The sequence below is a fragment of the Ranitomeya imitator genome, chromosome 2 (assembly GCF_032444005.1).
Source record: "Ranitomeya imitator isolate aRanImi1 chromosome 2, aRanImi1.pri, whole genome shotgun sequence".
In the NCBI taxonomy this organism is placed as follows: Eukaryota; Metazoa; Chordata; class Amphibia; order Anura; family Dendrobatidae; genus Ranitomeya; species Ranitomeya imitator.
In genome coordinates, this window is record NC_091283.1 from 484,489,394 (window position 1) to 484,508,128 (window position 18,735).

Here is an 18,735-nt window from a genome sequence, read left to right on the forward strand (position 1 = left end):
GGGATTTTTAGAGTCTGGAACATGCAGCTGTTGTAAAACCACAACTCCCAGCAAGCCTTGGAAGACTGGTTAAACCTTGACATATTTGGCCACGAGGTTGTTGAGTTCAGAGTACATAAGCATGTGAATGCAGCCTAAGGCCTGTCCCACACGTCCAGATAATTCCGCTACCGGAAAAATCGAATTATCCGTGTCCATGTGCTTACGTAGCACATCAGTGTGGCACACGTGCGGCAGCCGTGTGCCGACTGAGGACCACACGGACAGTGCATGAGACAGCGCTACTGTAAGCGCTGTCCCCCCCGCGTGTGGTGCTGAAGCCTGAATTCATCCCTTCTTCCCAGCAGCGTTCGTTGGAGAGAAGGAATTAAAAATCTTTTTTTTTTCTTTTCCCTAAAAAATAAAGTTTGTGCGTCCCCTCCCATCCCGCTTGCCAGGAAATACTCACTGACAGCCAGCTCCAGCGATGTCTCCTCTCAGCGCCAGCAGCAGGCCCTGTGTGAGCGGTCACGTGGTCCCGCTCATTACAGTGAGGAATATGCAGGGGGGGGGGGGGGGGGGGGGCGGGGGGCGGAGGCACACAGGGGATGGGAGGGGGGGGACGCACAAACTTTATTTTTTAGAGAAAAGAAAAAAAAGATTTTTCATTCCTTCTCTCCAGCGAACGCTGCTGGGAAGAAGGGATGAATTCCGGCTTCAGCACCACATGTGGGGGGGACAGCGCTTACAGTAGCGCTGCCACCTGCACGGCACACGGACAGTATCCGTGTGCGGTACGTGTTTTGCACGGACCCATTGACTTTAATGGGTCCGTGTGATCCGTGCGTTCCCACAAACACTGACATGTCTCCGTGTTTTTCAAATGGACACACGGTCCGTGAAAACACGCTGACATGTGCAGAGACACATTGATTTTAATGTGTCTACTTGAGTCGGTGTCTCCGGTACGTGAGGAAACTGTCACCTCACGTACCGGCGCCACTGACGTATGAAATCGGCCTAAGAGTGTGCACACACAGAAAAAAAAAAAAACTGCTGCAAATAATGTATTGGCAGGAAAGACGCAGCAGAAAATTGTTTTGACACTTTTTTTGCATGCATTTTTCCCATGTATTAGTATGGGAAAATCTGCAGGAAAAACACTGAAAGGCTGTGTGCACATGTTGCAGATTTCCTGCGGATCTGCAGCATTTTTTTCCGCACCGAAACGCTGCAGATCCGCAAGTGATTTACAGTACAATGTAAATCAATGGCAAGAAAAAAAATAAAATGCTGTGCTAATGGTGTGGAAAAATCCGCACGGAAAATGCAGCAGATTCTTTTTTGAAGCAATTCTTTTAGTAGATCTGCTGCAAAAGACTAGTGCTGCAGATTTAAATCTGCAAGGAAAAAATAAGCAACATGTGCATGAGACCATCACTCTGCTGGTACTAAGAAATTCTTCAGGTTTTGTGACATATCTGAGCAGAAACAAAACATGATAAAAATCAGCTTTTGCACACACCCCATCGTGGTTTGAATGCGGACCAGTGTGGGTCTCTTTGCCCAAATCCAAAGCCTCGTAGACAAACACAGATGTGTGAATCCGGCCTTACACCACATTTACATATCAGTCTCCGTTTAAAGGGAAGGTGCCATAAAAAAAAATTTTTTTACCGCAGTTTAAAAAATGTAAAGAATTAATGTTTAGATTTTCTTAAAAAATATCATTTGTTTATAATTTAGTAAAATATGAAAAATAATTTGCAAAGTTTTGGAATTTCCACTTTTAAACACTAGGGGGAGCAGCTGCTGAAATTTGACAAAAACCTAGTGTACAAATAGCTCACATTACAGAACTGCAGTAATTATGGGCGGAGTCTGCTGACGTGTGTGTGTGTGTGTGTGTGTGTGTGTGTGTGTGTGTGTGTGTGTTGTCTCTTCTCCTCCCCTCCTGGGTGTTTGCTAAGGGATTAGAGGATGATATTCAGGAACCCAGTGAGCAGCCATTTTGTTGGAGACTGCAGAGTTATACTGACAAGTAGAAGGTCACCGAGGATGGCAGGCAGCAAGGATTCTGGGAGATGTGTGGTGGAGGGAGCAGGGTGACAGCAGCACAGAGTATTTCAGGAGAGCAGTGTGCTGGTCTATAGGGGCCCCCTGTTTGGTGCGGGGAGCAGCCAGGGATTGTACATAGAGCGCTGTCTTTTATACACATGGATGGACCGTCTGCTCCACAGAAATCCAGGAAACATTTCTGCGATTGATGGCCTGTTCTGATCAAGACATTACATGCAAAGACCCCATTCCCCTCCTCAGATCCTGTCCTGGCGACGTGTGAAAGCGAGGTGACAGGCGCAGTCCAGGGTGACGCTGGGAGGAAATGTAGCCATATAGTAACGATAAAAATGAGACCCCTCTCTTCAGCTGCCTCACCAGCCTTCCCCTGACTACACCTAACTGGAGGTCATGCTGCCCCCTCTATTAACCCAGACCCGTGTGCAGCTGCTCAACCAGAACCACCCTAGAATGGGTCCGCTTTCTGAAGAGAATACTGCCATAGTGTTCTCAAATAATACAGCCATACAGATCACACATAATACCGCCTTATAGATCACACACAATACTATCAAATAGATCACACAATACTGTCATACAGTTCTCACAATACCACCATATAGATCACACATAATACTGCCATATAGATCACACAATACCACCACATACTTCTCACAATGCCGCCACATAAATCTCACATAATACCTCCATATAGATCACACACAATACAATTCGCTCAATACTGATCAAGCATAATACCACCATACAGATCACATAATACCGTCATATAGATCTCACATAATGCCATAATACAGCATGACCCTTGCAGCTCTTGTTATCGCTCACATTGAGTTGTGTGTGCAATGGGGAAAGATATGCAGGGGGGAGAGGAGTGCATAGGAGAGGATTAGATACACGGTTCACCAGACAGTATCAGACAGGATAGGATTAGATACACAGCTCAGCAGACAGTATCACACAGTATAGGATTAGATACACGGCTCAGCAGACAGTATCACACAGGAGAGGATTAGATACACGGCTCAGCAGACAGTATCACACAGGAGAGGATTAGATACACGGCTCAGCAGACAGTATCACACAGGAGAGGATTAGATACACAGCTCAGCAGACAGTATCACATAGGATAGGATTAGATACACGGCTCAGCAGACAGTATCACACAGGAGAGGATTAGATACACGGCTCAGCAGACAGTATCACACAGGATAGGATTAGATACACGGCTCAGCAGACAGTATCACACAGGAGAGGATTAGATACACGGCTCAGCAGACAGTATCACACAGGATAGGATTAGATACACAGCTCAGCAGACAGTATCACACAGTATAGGATTAGATACACGGCTCAGCAGACAGTATCGCACAGGAGAGGATTAGATACACGGCTCAGCAGACAGTATCACACAGGAGAGGATTAGATACACAGCTCAGCAGACAGTATCACATAGGATAGGATTAGATACACAGCTCAGCAGACAGTATCACACAGTATAGGATTAGATAGCAAAAAAAAGGGGGAGAAGCCAGCACTGCTTATGGTCAGAACGCAATAACTGAAGTGCACATGCACATAATAAATTCTAACTGTATTTCAAATATGAGACATTTAGCAAACAATTGATCAATTCTTTGAGCTACCCCGCCACTTCACGGCATTCTCATAATGGGGCAGTCCTACTCTACGTATTTTATTTACGTTGTGCCATTATGGCCTCCTGAATGTATAAAGAGTATAGAAAGACCACATTACATGCGAACTGTACCTGGAGCATTTTCAGAATCACTCCCTTGGTGCCAGGAAAGGCAAGCGCAGGTAAAGGCCGATCAGGTCCAGTGCGGACATTTCAGATCTGGCTTCCACTGCCAAACCAGCACCAAAGTTGAAGGGTGAGACAGGATGAGACACAGGTGCACAATTACCTGGAGCCTGAGGCAGGGCAGGGCTGCTGTGTGTGTGCACAGCAGCCTATCAATCACAGTGAACACAAAGGATGGCGCACATAATCCAGCGTGCGCAGCAACAGTGGTGGTCAGCCACATACCAATGCAAAGCAAAAAAAAGGGGAGAAGCCAGCACTGCTTATGGTCAGAACGCAATAACTGAAGTGCATATGCACATAATGAATTCTAACTGTATTTCAAATATGAGACGGCTCAGCAGACAGTATCACACAGGAGAGGATTAGATACACGGCTCAGCAGACAGTATCACACAGGAAAGGATTAGATACACGGCTCAGCAGACTATCACACAGTATAGGATTAGATACACGGCTCAGCAGACAGTATCACACAGGAGAGGATTAGATACACAGCTCAACAGACAGTATCACACAGAAGAGGATTATACACAGCTCAGCAGACAGTATCACACAGGATAGGATTATACACAGCTCAGCAGACAGTATCACACAGGATAGGATTAGATACACTGCTCAGCAGACAGTATCACACAGGATAGGATTAGATACACGGTTCAGCACAGTATAGTGATAGATACACGGTCTGATGTCCTGTGAGGAGCTGCAGTGAGAGGTTGGAGCAGCACAGAGCCTTCCCCATCCCCCTCTGTTACCTCTCTGCAGTTCCCGATAAGAGGACATCAGACAGCAGCACTTCACCCTGTCTAGCAATTCTAGAGATTAGAGCTAGGGCACCAGAGAAGAGGACAGGGAATGGCCGCTGCTGACAGTGTGAAGGGGAGACAGATGGAGCTGTCCCTCCTATAACAGCGCAGCTCTCAAGTCACAGTGGAGCTCACAGATACACTGTGGGCTGAAGAAAGATGGCGCCGATCTCCTGCCTCTGCTGTGATGTGGAGACGGCCCAGGGGGCGTGGCCAGATCACAGCAGGGAGCAGCTCAATGATAGGTATGGGGTCGGACGCCGACCGCAGCCTCCTATGCCTAGGGCTGCCGTATTTGCAGAGTGTAAGTGTTGTGCTGGGACACTTACACTCCTGCAAAGGAAAATGGCGGCGCCCAGTGGCTGCAAAAATAATTAATAATAAAAAAGATATTAAAGTTAAAAAAATAATTTTGTATTAAAAATAATTGTTTATATAAACAATCATTTTTAATACAAAAACAAAATTGCGACACCTTCCCTGTAAGTAAAAAAATAGGACCATTCTCCCCAGATGTGAGCGATTACTTTTAACCTTAAGAAAACCATAACAAAAAAAAGGAAGCATCAAGTAACAGATATATATAATATATACTTTAATATTCAGCCACAACTCCGATTCAATCCGAATGGCAGCAGGAAGGGAAGAGTGGTCGCAATTGTATATTCACAGCCGTGGGAAGGGAGAAGAGAAAACCCTGAAATATCCTTAAGTCAAAGCCAGGCTAGAGGAAGCTGCCTGCACAGCACTTCCATGAACCCGAAGCCTCCCTCCCACGTTACATCAGCATGATGTGCTCAAGAGCGGCGCCCACAAATCCTGCGCTCCTTCTTGGGGCTGCTCTCTCGGGTGTCCAACCTCTGGCATGATGAGCAGCTGGCGGCCCAGTATACACCCTGTTCCCTTCAGATGTAAGGGATGAGACCAATTACTGTAAAACCAGACCGACCTAAGAATGGAAGACAGAAAAAGTTCAATCATAACTTCCTTGCTGAAATGGCATCACAAGGTCAAGCATCCCATAGTGTGCACACACTGTGGTTAATATTACCGTACCTTCTCAGGGCCCATGCTGGGACACTTCCAATTATACAGGTAATACTGAAGGTTCCCATCTCCAATCCCAAATTTCAGTTTCTCAAGGAAAGTTTTGTTCTCCATAAGATCCAGGGCGTTGAAAACATCAAATCCTTTCTGCAAATAAGTAGAGATGAGAACTGCATTACGTTCTGCTTAGAGAGGTCACTACAGACTCCCCTCCTCCTAAGCCCGCATCATTTTCACACCGCCATAACTCACAGACTTCGCCAATATGAGAGCGTCATTCATGAGATCGACTAGAGGCGCCTTGGTGTGGACGTTGTAAAAGGAGTATGCAGCTTTCAGGCTCTTATGTGTAGGATGATTCATGATGGTTGAGGGCAATGTGTAGAAGCTCAGGATGTCAGTGATGTCTCCTTCTGGTGTCTACAGATAGAAATCACATTGGTCATTAGATGGTGAGCATCCCACCCAGTCAGGAGATGGGTGCAGTATGTCCACTTTACCTCCACAATGAAGGTGTCTATGATGTTCTCCTGTGGAAGCAGCCAGTGCTGGACCTCCTCTTCATCCATAACTGGAGCCAGATTGAACTGGGATAGGTATCTGGTTAGAAGCTTGTGAACGGCTGGGATATGATGGATTTCCATAGGCTTCAGACCGGCCGTTTTAGGAGCCTTTGAACAAACAACATTTAGAATACAAAATTGATTACGGGCAAACCAATGTCCTACGGCCTCCCAAAGGCTTCACTTAATCTCATGACACACAGGAATATTTGGGTGTAGCCCATTTTCTCTGATGAGCAGCTCCTATTAATAGTGGAGTACTATATATTGGATATAAGAAGATTTGTGGGATGTCATGTGTGCATAGCGATTACACTGATCTCTTCAGACAGACACTGCTTACCTCAGGCAGCCGATATAACTTCATAGTCCTCTGCATGGTCATGTTACGGCTCAGGTGAGAGAATTTGACCTCTATCAGTTTCCGAGGATTTAGCGATCTATGCCAGTACCTGAAGATCAGAGAACAGAGACCCATTAAAAGAAGCCCCATCATCTCCTGGAAAATCCTCATAAAAAAAAAAAAAAAAAAAAAAAAGCACCAGATGTAATTAGGGAAATAAAAACACTTCCCCATTAATTTAGTGATTAAAGCTCTGGCCTTTTAACAAAAAGACTGAAGAAGTCAAAGCTCTACACGGTCTCACATTTTGACAGCTGTGCGAGACCATTTTATGGTGGGAGACTGCAGTATGCAAACACACCTATACATTATAGAGCGACATGAGGTGGTGCTTAGAAGCAGTGGTATAGACAGGTCTAAGGCTTCTCTATATTTGTCTGCTGCTGGCTCTCTACAGTACGCAGCAAGAGACTCCAGTAAACCCTTTACAAGCTGCCGTGTACTCCTTATAGCAAACCAACCCTTTAGAGACAGCCATGTCCTCTTCCTTCAGTTGGTCTGCAGAATGCATGGGGAAATCCTATCCCAAGTTCAACACATGAAGAGGTTTGTGAATCTATTCATGCAATTTCATGGGAGAAACATGGCTAAGGCTACGTTCACACTAGCGTTCGGCTAGTGTGCGTCGCGCTAGCGTCGGGCGACGCACGCGTCATGCGCCCCTATGTTTAACATGGGGGACGCATGCGTTTTTGCTTGTTGCGTTTTCCGACACGTGCGTCTTTTTTGACGCTAGCGTCGGACCAAGAAAACGCAACAAGTTGCATTTTTCTTGCGTCAGATTTTCGTCAAAAAACGACGCACGCGTCGAAAAATGCAGCGTTTTTGCGTGCGTTTGCACGCGTTTTTCGGTGCGTTGTGCGTCGCCGACGCAGCGGCGCACAACGCTAGTGTGAACGTAGCCTAATTGATTCTCCCATTGTATGCAGAACACAGATTAAGTTTTGGCATGTTGGGACATTAATGCTTGAAAACCATCTGAAGAATAGGTCATCAGTATCAGATTGATGAAGGTCTGACTCCTAGAACCTGAGGGATTACCCAATTAAAGGGACCATGGTGTGGCGTTATGGGCCCTAAATAGTCCTTTACTAAGGGGTTCTGTACTACGTCTAGACAATACACATAGCTGTACCAGTTCTGGGCACCACAATCGCTATCGCTCAGCTGACTGGTAAGGGTGTCGGAGTTGGGACTCCTATCGATCTGATATTGGTGATCTGTTTTATGGGTAGGGCTCTAATGTTAATCATCCCCTTAACATTGTAGTGGCCAAGTAGAAAACCTTACTAGACATACCTGCATGTGCCTACTGGCTTGGGTAGAACCACCCCTGCTGTGTACACTGCTTGGAAGATCCCCTCCATGTGGACTCGACGGGTGATCTCACGGATCAGAACTGGAGCCACCCTCTTAGAACGCAACTTTTTGTGAACACAAAGGAAATTGATCTCGACCATTTTCTTGGTTCTGGTTTGAAATGGAAGGAAAATATTTAATAAAATCTAATGATCTTGACGCGATAAAACAATAAATAAAACGTAATTCAATAACATGCGAGTTTGTAATTGTGAAAATACGCCTACCAAGTGCTGCCAGGGAGACGAGGATCCAAAAGGCAAGTAACTTCACAAATACCTGATGAAGGAGCCTGATCGGCTCCGAACCGAGCAATGTGTCAAATAACGTTTTTACTCACAGTACCTTTTAAATCCTCGTCTCCGTGGCAGTGCTCACCAGACCACACTTTTTCTGATTACAATCTCATTCCTTAGACCCTAGGCCGGCCGGATGCAGCCTACAATGGAGACTTCTCGTGTGATCATCAACGTTCTACCTGGCTTGCACAACGCTAACAGGCGAGTGTGACAGCTCAAGTTTCACAACACAACCCATGGTCCACCTGCACTAGGAGCACTTTTCTTCTTTATAAAAAAAAAAAAAAAAATCACATTTGGCATCCTTAAAAAGGTTTGTCCACAACTTTGACAATCCCTTCTGAAAAGCCAGGGTCCTCCAGGGAAAACAAAAGAAAAGCTCATACTCCCCTCAGCACCAGTTCCATTCTAGCAATACAGGAGCAGAGTCTCCCAGCGCTGGCGTGACATTATTATGTCATGCGAGTGCAGCAGCCCATCTGTGGTGGCTGATGGGCTCCCGCTCACCAATATTGTGGCAGAGCGGACATATGCTGAAAGCTGTGGCTGGTCAGCGCGAGTGTCGGCATTGCTAGGATGGTGCTGTGCAGGAGGAAATTTAAGAAGGGGTTGTCCAAGTTGTTAACCTCTTAAGTGACATGGTCAGAAAATAAATGGCAGGAAAGTAAATTCAGTGGTCAGACAGGGTAATCCAATTATCATGGTAAAGGTACCTTCACACATAACGATATCGTTAAGGATATCGTTGCAACGTCACGCTTTTTGTGACGTAGCAACGATCCCGTTAACGATCTCGTTATGTGTGACAGCGACCAACGATCAGGCCCCTGCTGGGAGATCGTTTGTCGTTGGGGAATGATCAGGACCTTTTTTTGGTCGCTGATCACCCGCTGTCATCGCTGGATCGGCGAGTGTGACGCCGATCCAGCGATGTGTTCACTTGTAACCAGGGTAAATATCTGGTTACTAAGTGCAGGGCCGCGCTTAGTAACCCGATATTTACCCTGGTTACCATTGTAAAAGTAAAGAAACAAACAAAAAAAAAAAAAAAAACAGTACACACACTCACATTATGATGTCTGTCACGTCCCTCGGCGTCCACAGGGTTAAAACTGCTTTCGGCAGGAGTGCTGCTAATGCACGTGCTCCGGGCTAGAGCTTCCCTGCACTGACTGTCAGTGCCGGCCATAAAGCAGAGCACAGCGGTGATGTCACCGCTGTTACTGCTGGCGCTGACAGTCAGTGCAGGGAAGCTCTCGGCCGGAGCACGTGCATTAGCAGCGCTCCTGCCGAAAGCAGTTTTAACCCTGTGGACGCCGGGGGACGTGACAGACATCAGAATGTGAGTATGTACTTTTTTTTTTTTTTACAATGGTAACCAGGGTAAATATCGGGTTACTAAGCGCGGCCCTGCACTTAGTAACCCGATGTTTACCCTGGTTACCCGGGTGCTGCAGGGGGACTTCGGAATCGTTGAAGACAGTTTCAACGATGACGAAGTCTTTCCCCTGATCATTGGTCGCTGGAGAGAGCTGTCTGTGTCACAGCTCCCCAGCGACCACACAACGACTTACCAACGATCACGGCCAGGTCGTATCGCTGGTCGTGATCGTTGGTAAATCGTTTAGTGTAACGGTACCTTTACTGTTAAATGACTAATGCCACGCCAAAGTTTGCCTCTCACCTAGCCAAATCAGATCTCATACTTTGCACTGATGAGGGGCAATACCCTGAAGCACTGTGTCTGCAAATCGAGATTCTGGTTTTGCTTTTTATCCCAGATCGTATTGCAAGACTCGTTAATACTGACTCTTAAGATCGCTGCTTCCAATACCTGGCACTAGAGTTCTAGTCCTCTTCCTCTCTGATGAGACAATTTGCATATTTAATTTACCAGAGGAGCATTGCCTGGCTTATAAGACTCCTCACTATGACATGCCAGGCATAGCTTTTCACTCTCCACAAGAACTGTTACCCCTTATAGACCCCTACAGGGATTGTTGAAGGTCATGAGAACCCCTGTAATACTAGCTCTCATTCTGGAATGAAGCGCGACGCAAGCTCAGTACTTACAGGTCATAGATTTTCATGGTAGCTGGGATGGCACTGATAAATCCCACTAGTTTTTTGCTAGAGATAACTCTCACTCCACAATGCCACTGTGGCAGCCAGCCAGGAGGTCTCAGTGCCCTGCCAGACAGAAATCACACAAATAATTTCCAATATAAGGAGAAGAGATAGTGATGAAGATGCAGGAGAGAAACAACTACAACTCACCACAGCAGGAACTCCGGTGAGTAGTCAAATCGGAACATGTTATCGTCATCCTCCACGTAGTTCTCATTCAGCAGAGTGTACAATTCTTTTAACTGTGGGAGCCAAGTAGTAACCAGTCACAATGGGTGCACAGGACACATAGTATAGTCCCCCTGTGCTGCCTCTACACCACTGCTGACAATCATTTTCAAATTATTGTTATTGCCGCTGTTAACTCCTTAAAGGGAATCCGTCAGCAGGTTTTGTTACCTCATCTGGGAGCAATGTAATGTAGGCAACGAGAAGCTGAATCCAACGATGTATCACTTATATTACTGGGTGCAGCCGTTCTCACACAATCAGAGCTTTTAGATTTAGAATAAAAGCAGAGCTGAGAAAGCTAACCCCGCCCACATCAGGATTTGTATGTATAGAATCCATAGACAGGGAGCTGCTTATCACAGGAGGGGACATTGCCGGACTAATATAGCCCAGCAACGTTAATCTCTTAGGGATAGATCCTTCAGCTCGTAAACAGCAGCACACACTTTGGCAAGTGACATATCCCTGAATTCTGTGTTTCAGCCTCCATCTCCTGCTGTGTTTAGATTACATAGCGAAAACCTGCTGACAGATTCCCTTTAAGGACAGGGTGATTTTTTATTTTTGTGCTTTTGTATTTCATCCCCTTCTTCCAAAAGCTATAACATTTTTATCTATCTACAGACACAGCCGCACGAGGGCTTGTTTTTTGCGAGATGAGTTGTAGTTTGCAATAACGCCATTCATTTTACAATAATATATAATATACGCAGGAAAAAAATCCAAGTGGGATGAATGTGGAGAACTACTGCTACTCTGAAAAGCCTCCGGTTATAAGTGGTGTAAAGTGATGGGTCCGCCATCATTCAATTTATTAAGGATGTAGAAGACGGGATTAATAGTGGTTCTTCAGAAAACAATACGCTATATAGTATAATGGAGTAAACGGAGGATGTTCCTTGTACAAGTAACGCACATGGCATTACCAATATGTGGAGCCATATGTTCTATACAACTAGGAGAGTCACTTGTAGAGAAGGATCTGGGTGTACTCCTAGATCACAGCCTACATAGCAGCATACATCGTCAATCAGCGGCTGATGAGGCCAGAAGGATATTAGTATTAAAAGAGGCATGGACTCGCGGGACAGTGAAGCCATACTACCACTGACCAAAGAGTTACCAGGACCCCATCTGCAATATGCAGTTCAGTACAGGGCACCAGATCACAAAAAGGAGGTGGAAAAGGTACAAGGAAGGGCCACAAAACCAATAAGGGGCATGAAGGATCATAGTTATGAGAAACATTTAAAATAATAGTTAGTCTTGGACAGAGATGTTTGCGGGGAACCCTCAGAAAGTATATGGTCAAAATTGAGTTCAGGTAGAAGACCCTCAAAATACAAGAAGGCAAAAAAAGAGGTTTAACCTCCATAGTGGACAAGGTTTCTTTAGCATGAATACTATTATGGTGATCTGGAATAGTCTACCTCACAACTTATGAGGCAATGATACTTCTGTACAGTTACAGCGATACCAAACACACACAACAACAAAAAATAACCAAAAGATAATTTTGGGGGACTTTCTGTAAAATCCCTTTCTTGTAGCCTTCATTGGGGGGGTAATCAGGGAAACCATGGGTCCCCCCCCAGCAGGCTACGCTGCTTAATGACACAGAGCTAACAGTGTAGATTAGTGTCTGGCAGGAGGCAGATGCAGGACAGGAGCAACACACACCCAAGGGTTTCCTGCAGTCACCAATGAAGAGCTGGAGAAAATATGCTTTAACCCCTTAGCGACCGCCGATACGCCTTTTAACGGCGGCCGCTAAGGGTACTTAAACCACAGCGCCGTTAATTAACGGCGCTGTGGAAAAAGTGAATAGCGCCCCCCAGAGTCGGATTTTCTCCGGGGTCTCGGCTGCCGAGGGTAGCCGAGACCCCAGAGAACATGATTCGGGGGGTTTTCAACCCACCCCGCATTTGCGATCGCCGGTAATTAACCGTTTACCGGCGATCGCAAAAAAAAAAAAACGCGATCTCTTTTTAATTTCTCTGTCCTCCGATGTGATCGCACATCGGAGGACAGAGAAAAGGGGTCCCAGGTGGCCCCCCAATACTCACCTATCTCCCCCGATGCTCCTCGTGTCTCCCGGTGGGCGCCGCCATCTTCAAAATGGCGGGCGCATGCGCAGTGCGCCCGCCGGCCGGCCCCGCGAGAATCTTTGGGGTCTCGGCTGCCGGGGGTAGCCGAGACCCCAAAGAGCATGATCGGGGTCGGTTTTACCGACCCCTGTTTTGCGATCGCCGGTAATTAACTGTTTACCGGCGACCGCAAAAAAAAAAAAGAAAAAAAAAAAGGAAAGTGTAATTCTCTGTCCTCTGATGTGATCGCACATCAGAGGACAGAGAAATAGGGGGATTCGGGGACCCTAGCATACTCACCTGTGTCCCTGGATCCTCTTGCTGCTCCTCCTGGCCGCCGGCAGAAGAGAATGGCGGGCGCATGCGCAGTGCGCCCGCAATCTGTCTCCATCTGCCGGCCGGCAGGAGAACAGCAGTTGGGGCTAAAATTAGGGTTAGGGGTAGGGTTAGGGTTAGGGCTAGGGTTAGGGGTAACATAGTAACATAGTTAGTAAGGCCGAAAAAAGGCATTTGTCCATCCAGTTCAGCCTATATTCCATCATAATAAATCCCCAGATTTACGTCCTTCTACAGAACCTAATAATTGTATGATACAATATTGTTCTGCTCGTGGTAGGGTTAGGGGTAGGGATAGGGGTAGGGTTAGGGCTAGGGTTGGGGCTAAATTTAGGGTTAGGCTTTTTTCACACTTACGTCGGTACGGGGCCGTCGCAATGCGTCGGCCCGACATACCGACGCACGTTGTGAAAATTGTGCACAACGTGGGCAGCGGCTGTAGTTTTTCAACGCATCCGCTGCCCAATCTATGTCCTGGGGAGGAGGGGGCGGAGTTACAGCCACGCATGCGCAGTCAGAAATGGCGGATGCGAAATATAAAAAAAGTGTCATTGAACGTTTTTTTGTGCCGACGGTCCGCCAAAACACAACTGATCCAGTGCACGACGGACGTGACGTGTGGCCATCCGTCACGATCCGTCGGCAATGCAAGTCTATGGGCAAAAAACGCATCCTGCGGGCACATTTGCAGGATCCGTTTCTTGTCCAAAACGACGGATTGGGACGGAATGCCAAACGACGCGAGTGTGAAAGTAGCCTTAGGGCTAGGGCTAAAGTTAGGGTTAGAGTTGGGATTAGGGTTAGGGTTTGGATTAGGGTTAGGGATGGCATTAGGGTTATGCTTGGGATTAGGGTTATGTTTGGGATTAGGGTTAAGGTTAGGGGTGTATTGGGATTAGGGTTAGGTTTGAGGTTAGGGTTGAGATTAGGATTAGGGGGTGTGTTGGATTTAGGGTTTTGATTAGGGTTATGGTTAGGGTTGGCATTAGGGTTGTTTTGGGGTAAGGGTTGTGATTATGGTTAGGGTTAGTGATTAGGATTATGGATCAGGTTGGGATTAGGGTTAGGGGTGTGTTGGGGTTAGGGTTGGAGCTAGAATTGGGGGGTTTCCACTGTTTAGGTACATCAGGGGGTCTCCAAACACGACAGCCAATTTTGCGCTCAAAAAGTCAAATGGTGCTCCCTCCCTTCTGAGCTCTGCCGTGCGCCCAAACAGTGGGTTACCCCCACATATGGGGCATCAGCGTACTCGGGATAAATTGGACAACAACTTCTGGGGTCCAATTTCTCTTGTGTTACCCTTGTGAAAATAAAAACTTGGGGGCTACAAAATCTTTTTTGTGGAAAAATATATATATATATATTTTTTTTATGACTCTGCATTCTAAACTTCTGTGAAGCACTTGGGCATTCAAAGTTCTCACCACACATCTAGATAAGTTCCTTGGGGGGTCTAGTTTCCAAAATGGGGTCACTTGTGGAGGGTTTCTACTGGTTAGGTACATCAGGGGCTCTGCAAACGCAACATAATACCCGCAGACCATTCTATCAAAGTCTGCATTCCAAAACGGCGCTCCTTCCTTCCGAGCTCTGCCGTGCGCCCAAACAGTGGTTTACCCCCACATATGGGGTACCAGCATACTCAGGACAAATTGGACAACTTTTGGGGTCCAATTTCTCTTGTTACCCTTGTGAAAAAAAACTTGGGGGCTAAAAAATCTTTTTTGTGGAAAAAAAAAATATTTTTTATTTTCACGACTCTGCACTATAAACTTCTGTGAAGCACTTGGGCATTCAAGGTTCTCACCACACATCTAGATAAGTTCCATGGGGGGTCTAGTTTCCAAAATGGGGTCACTTGTGGGGGGTTTCCACTGTTTAGGCACATCAGGGGCTCTCCAAACGCGACATGGCGTCCGATCTCAATTCCAGCCAATTCTACATTGAAAAAGTAAAACGGCACTCTTTCTCTTCCAAGCTCTGCGGTGCGCCCAAACAGTGGTTTACCCCACATATTGGGTATCGACGTACTCAGGAGAAATTGCACAACAACTTTAGTGGTCTAATTTCTCCTGTTACCCTTGTGAAAATAAGAATTTGTGGGCGAAAAGATCATTTTTGTGTAAACAAAAGCGATTTTTTATTTTCACGGCTCTACGTTATAAACTTCTGTGAAGCACTTGGGGGTTCAAAGTGCTCACCACACATCTAGATAAGTTCCTTAAGGGGTCTAGTTTCCAAAATGGTGTCACTTGTGGGGAGTTTCCACTGTTTAGGCACATCAGGGGCTCTCCAAACGTGACATGGCGTCCGATCTCAATTCCAGCCAATTCTGCATTGAAAAAGTCAAACGGAACTCCTTCACTTCTAAGTTCTGCAGTGCGCCCAAAAAGTGGTTTACCCCCACATATGGGGTATTGGCGTATTCAGGAGAAATTGCATAACAAAATTTATGGTTACATTTCTGTTTTTACACTTGTGAAAATAAAAAAAATGGTTCTGAATTAAAATGTTTGCAAAAAAAAGTTAAATGTTCATTTTTTCCTTCCACATTGTTTCAGTTCCTGTGAAGCACGTAAAGGGTTAATAAACTTCTTGAATGTGGTTTTGAGAACCTTGAGGGGTGTAGTTTTTAGAATGGTGTCACACTTCATTATTTTCTATCATATAGACCCCTCAAAATGACTTCAAATGTGATGTGGTCCCTAAAAAAAAATGGTGTTGTAAAAATGAGAAATTGCTGGTCAACTTTTAACTTTTATAACTCCCTAACAAAAAAAAATTTTGTTTCCAAAATTGTGCTGATGTAAAGTAGACATGTGGGAAATGTTATTTATTAACTATTTTTCGTGACATATCTCTCTGATTTAAGGGCATAAAAATCCAAAGTTTGAAAATTGCAAAATTTTAAAAATTTTCGCCATATTTCCGTTTTTTCATAAATAATCGCAAGTAATATCGAAGAAACGTTACCACTAACATGAAGTACAATATGTCACGAAAAAACAATCTCAGAATCAGCGGGATCCGTTGAAGCGTTCCAGAGTTATAACCTCATAAAGTGACAGTGGTCAGAATTGCAAAAATTGGCTCGGTCATTAAGTACCAAATTGGCTCTGTCACTAAGGGGTTAAGGCCGTTTTCCTAAGACTTGTAACTTTTTAGCTACGTGAGGACTTGTTTTTATGCATTTCAAGCTGGTGTATGTATTGGTAACAATTTCTGGTACATACAATATTTGGATCGCTTTTTGTTGTATTTTTTTTTTTAGATTGGCGTTTTCGGTCGCCGCATCTATTCTCGTATTGTGTTTTTTCCCTTCATTTTAGTCTGTTCAGAAATGACCGAACGGATAAGCGAGGGGGTGGGGTGTGTCTGTATGTAAAATCGTCCTTAAAACCCATCCTGCGTGATAATAAAGGTGAATCTAATGAAAATGTAGAATCCCTGTGGGTGGAGATAAGGTGAGGGGGAAAAAAATAATAAATTACTGATAGGGGTTTATTATAAATCTCCTAAAATAATGGAAGCAATGGAGAATATCCTTGTAAAGCAAATAGATGAAGCTGCGACTCAAGTCATTATTTTGGGGGACTTCAACTACCCTGAAATAGATTGGGGAACAGAAACCTGCAGTTCCAGCAAAGGTAATCGGTTTTTGACAACTATGAGAGACAACTACCTTTCACATCTGGTTCAGGACCCATGAAGAAGGGGGGCACTGCTAGACCTAATACTAACCAACAGGCCAGACCGCATAGCAAATATAAGGGTTGGGGGTTACTTGGGGAATGCTCATGAGGAGAATATAATTTTACCTCTATACAAGTCACTAGTTCGACCACACTTAGAATACTGTGCACAGTTCTGGTCTCCGGTGTATAAGAAAGACATAGCTGAACTAGAGCGGGTGCAGAGAAGAGCGACCAAGGTTATTAGAGGACTGGGGGGTCTGCAATACCAAGATAGGTTATTACACTTGGGGCTATTTAGTTTGGAAAAACGAAGACTAAGGGGTGATCTTATGTTAATGTATAAATATATAAGGGGACAGTACAAAGACCTTTCTGATGATCTTTTTAATCATAGACCTGAGACAGGGACAAGGGGGCATCCTCTACGTCTGGAGGAAAGAAGGTTTAAGCATAATAAAAGACGCGGGTTCTTTACTGTAAGAGCAGTGAGACTATGGAACTCTCTGCCGTATGATGTTGTAATGAGTGATTCATTACTTAAATTTAAGAGGGGACTGGATACCTTTCTTGAAACGTATAATGTTACAGGGTATATACACTAGATTCCTTGATAGGGCGTTGATCCAGGGAACTAGTCTGATAGCCGTATGTGGAGTCGGGAAGGAATTTTTTTTCCCAATGTGGAGCTTAATCTTTGCCACATGGGTTTTTTTTGCCTTCCTCTGGATCAACATGTTAGGGCATATTAGGTTAGGCTATGGGTTGAACTAGATGACTTAAAGTCTTCCTTCAACCTTAATAACTAGGTTACAATGTTATTTTATCGTAAGTTGTAAAGTAAGGGAATTTTATATTTTGATAGATTTTTTTACAAAAGGAGAGATCGTAAATATGTTTATTTTGAAACTAGGAAAGGGGGTTGATTGGATTTTTTACATGTTCTAAATTTGTTATTTTTTAGTCCCCCTAGGGGACTTGAACCTGTGACCCTTTCATGGCTTGCTTTACAGTTAGGTCCCTATATATTTGGACAGAGACAACATTTTTCTAATTTTGGTTATAGACATTACCACAATTAATTTTAAACAAAACAGTTTAGATACAGTTGAAATTCAGACTTTCAGCTTTCATTTGAGGGTATCCACATTAAAATTGGATGAAGGGTTTAGGAGTTTCAGCTCCTTAACATGTGCCACCCTGTTTTTAAAGGGACCAAAAGTAATTGGACAATTGACTCCAAGGCTATTTCATGGACAGTTGTGGGCAATCCCTTCGTTATGTCATTCTCAGTTAAGCAGATAAAAGGCCTGGCGTTGATTTGGGGTGTGGTGCTTGCATTTGGAAGGTTTTGCTGTGAAGAAAACATGCGGTCAAAGGAGCTCTCCATGCAGGTGAAACAAGCCATCCTTAAGCTGCGAAAACAGAAAAAAACCCATCTGAGAAATTGCTACAATATTAGGAGTGGCAAAATCTACAGTTTGGTACATCCTGAGAATGAAAGAAAGCACTGGTGAACTCATCAATGCAAAAAGACCTGGGCGCCCATGGAAGACAACAGTGGTGGAAGATCGCAGAATAATCTCCATGGTGAAGAGAAACCCCTTCACAACAGCCAACCAAGTGAACAACACTCTCCAGGAGGTCGGCGTATCAATATCCAAATCTACCATAATGAGAAGACTGCATGAAAGTAAATACAGAGGGTTCACTGAACGGTGCAAGCCACTCATAAGCATCAAGAATAAAAAGGCTAGACTGGACTTTGCTAAAAAAAAAAATCTAAAAAAGCCAACACAGTTCTGGAAGAACATTCTTTGGACAGATGAAACCAAGATCAACCTCTACCAGAATGATAGAAAGAGAAAAGCATGGTGAAGGCGTGGTACAGCTCATGATCCA

At 44.9% G+C, this 18,735-nt stretch overlaps 1 protein-coding gene across 1 annotated transcript in view; it reads right to left on the reverse strand.

The window, feature by feature from the left end:
* Positions 1–5,267: 5,267 nt before the first annotated feature.
* NMT1 (N-myristoyltransferase 1) overlaps positions 5,268–18,735 on the reverse strand; it is a 28,013-nt gene continuing 14,545 nt past the window's right edge. Inside the window, exons 5-12 of the mRNA XM_069751380.1 lie at positions 10,638–10,729; positions 10,434–10,550; positions 8,002–8,172; positions 6,643–6,751; positions 6,237–6,407; positions 5,989–6,156; positions 5,746–5,883; positions 5,268–5,638 (exon numbers count right to left, since the gene is read on the reverse strand). Coding sequence (XP_069607481.1) covers positions 5,618–5,638; positions 5,746–5,883; positions 5,989–6,156; positions 6,237–6,407; positions 6,643–6,751; positions 8,002–8,172; positions 10,434–10,550; positions 10,638–10,729 — 987 coding nt within the window. The 3' untranslated portion in view covers positions 5,268–5,617. The remainder of the gene's footprint in view (positions 5,639–5,745; positions 5,884–5,988; positions 6,157–6,236; positions 6,408–6,642; positions 6,752–8,001; positions 8,173–10,433; positions 10,551–10,637; positions 10,730–18,735) is intronic.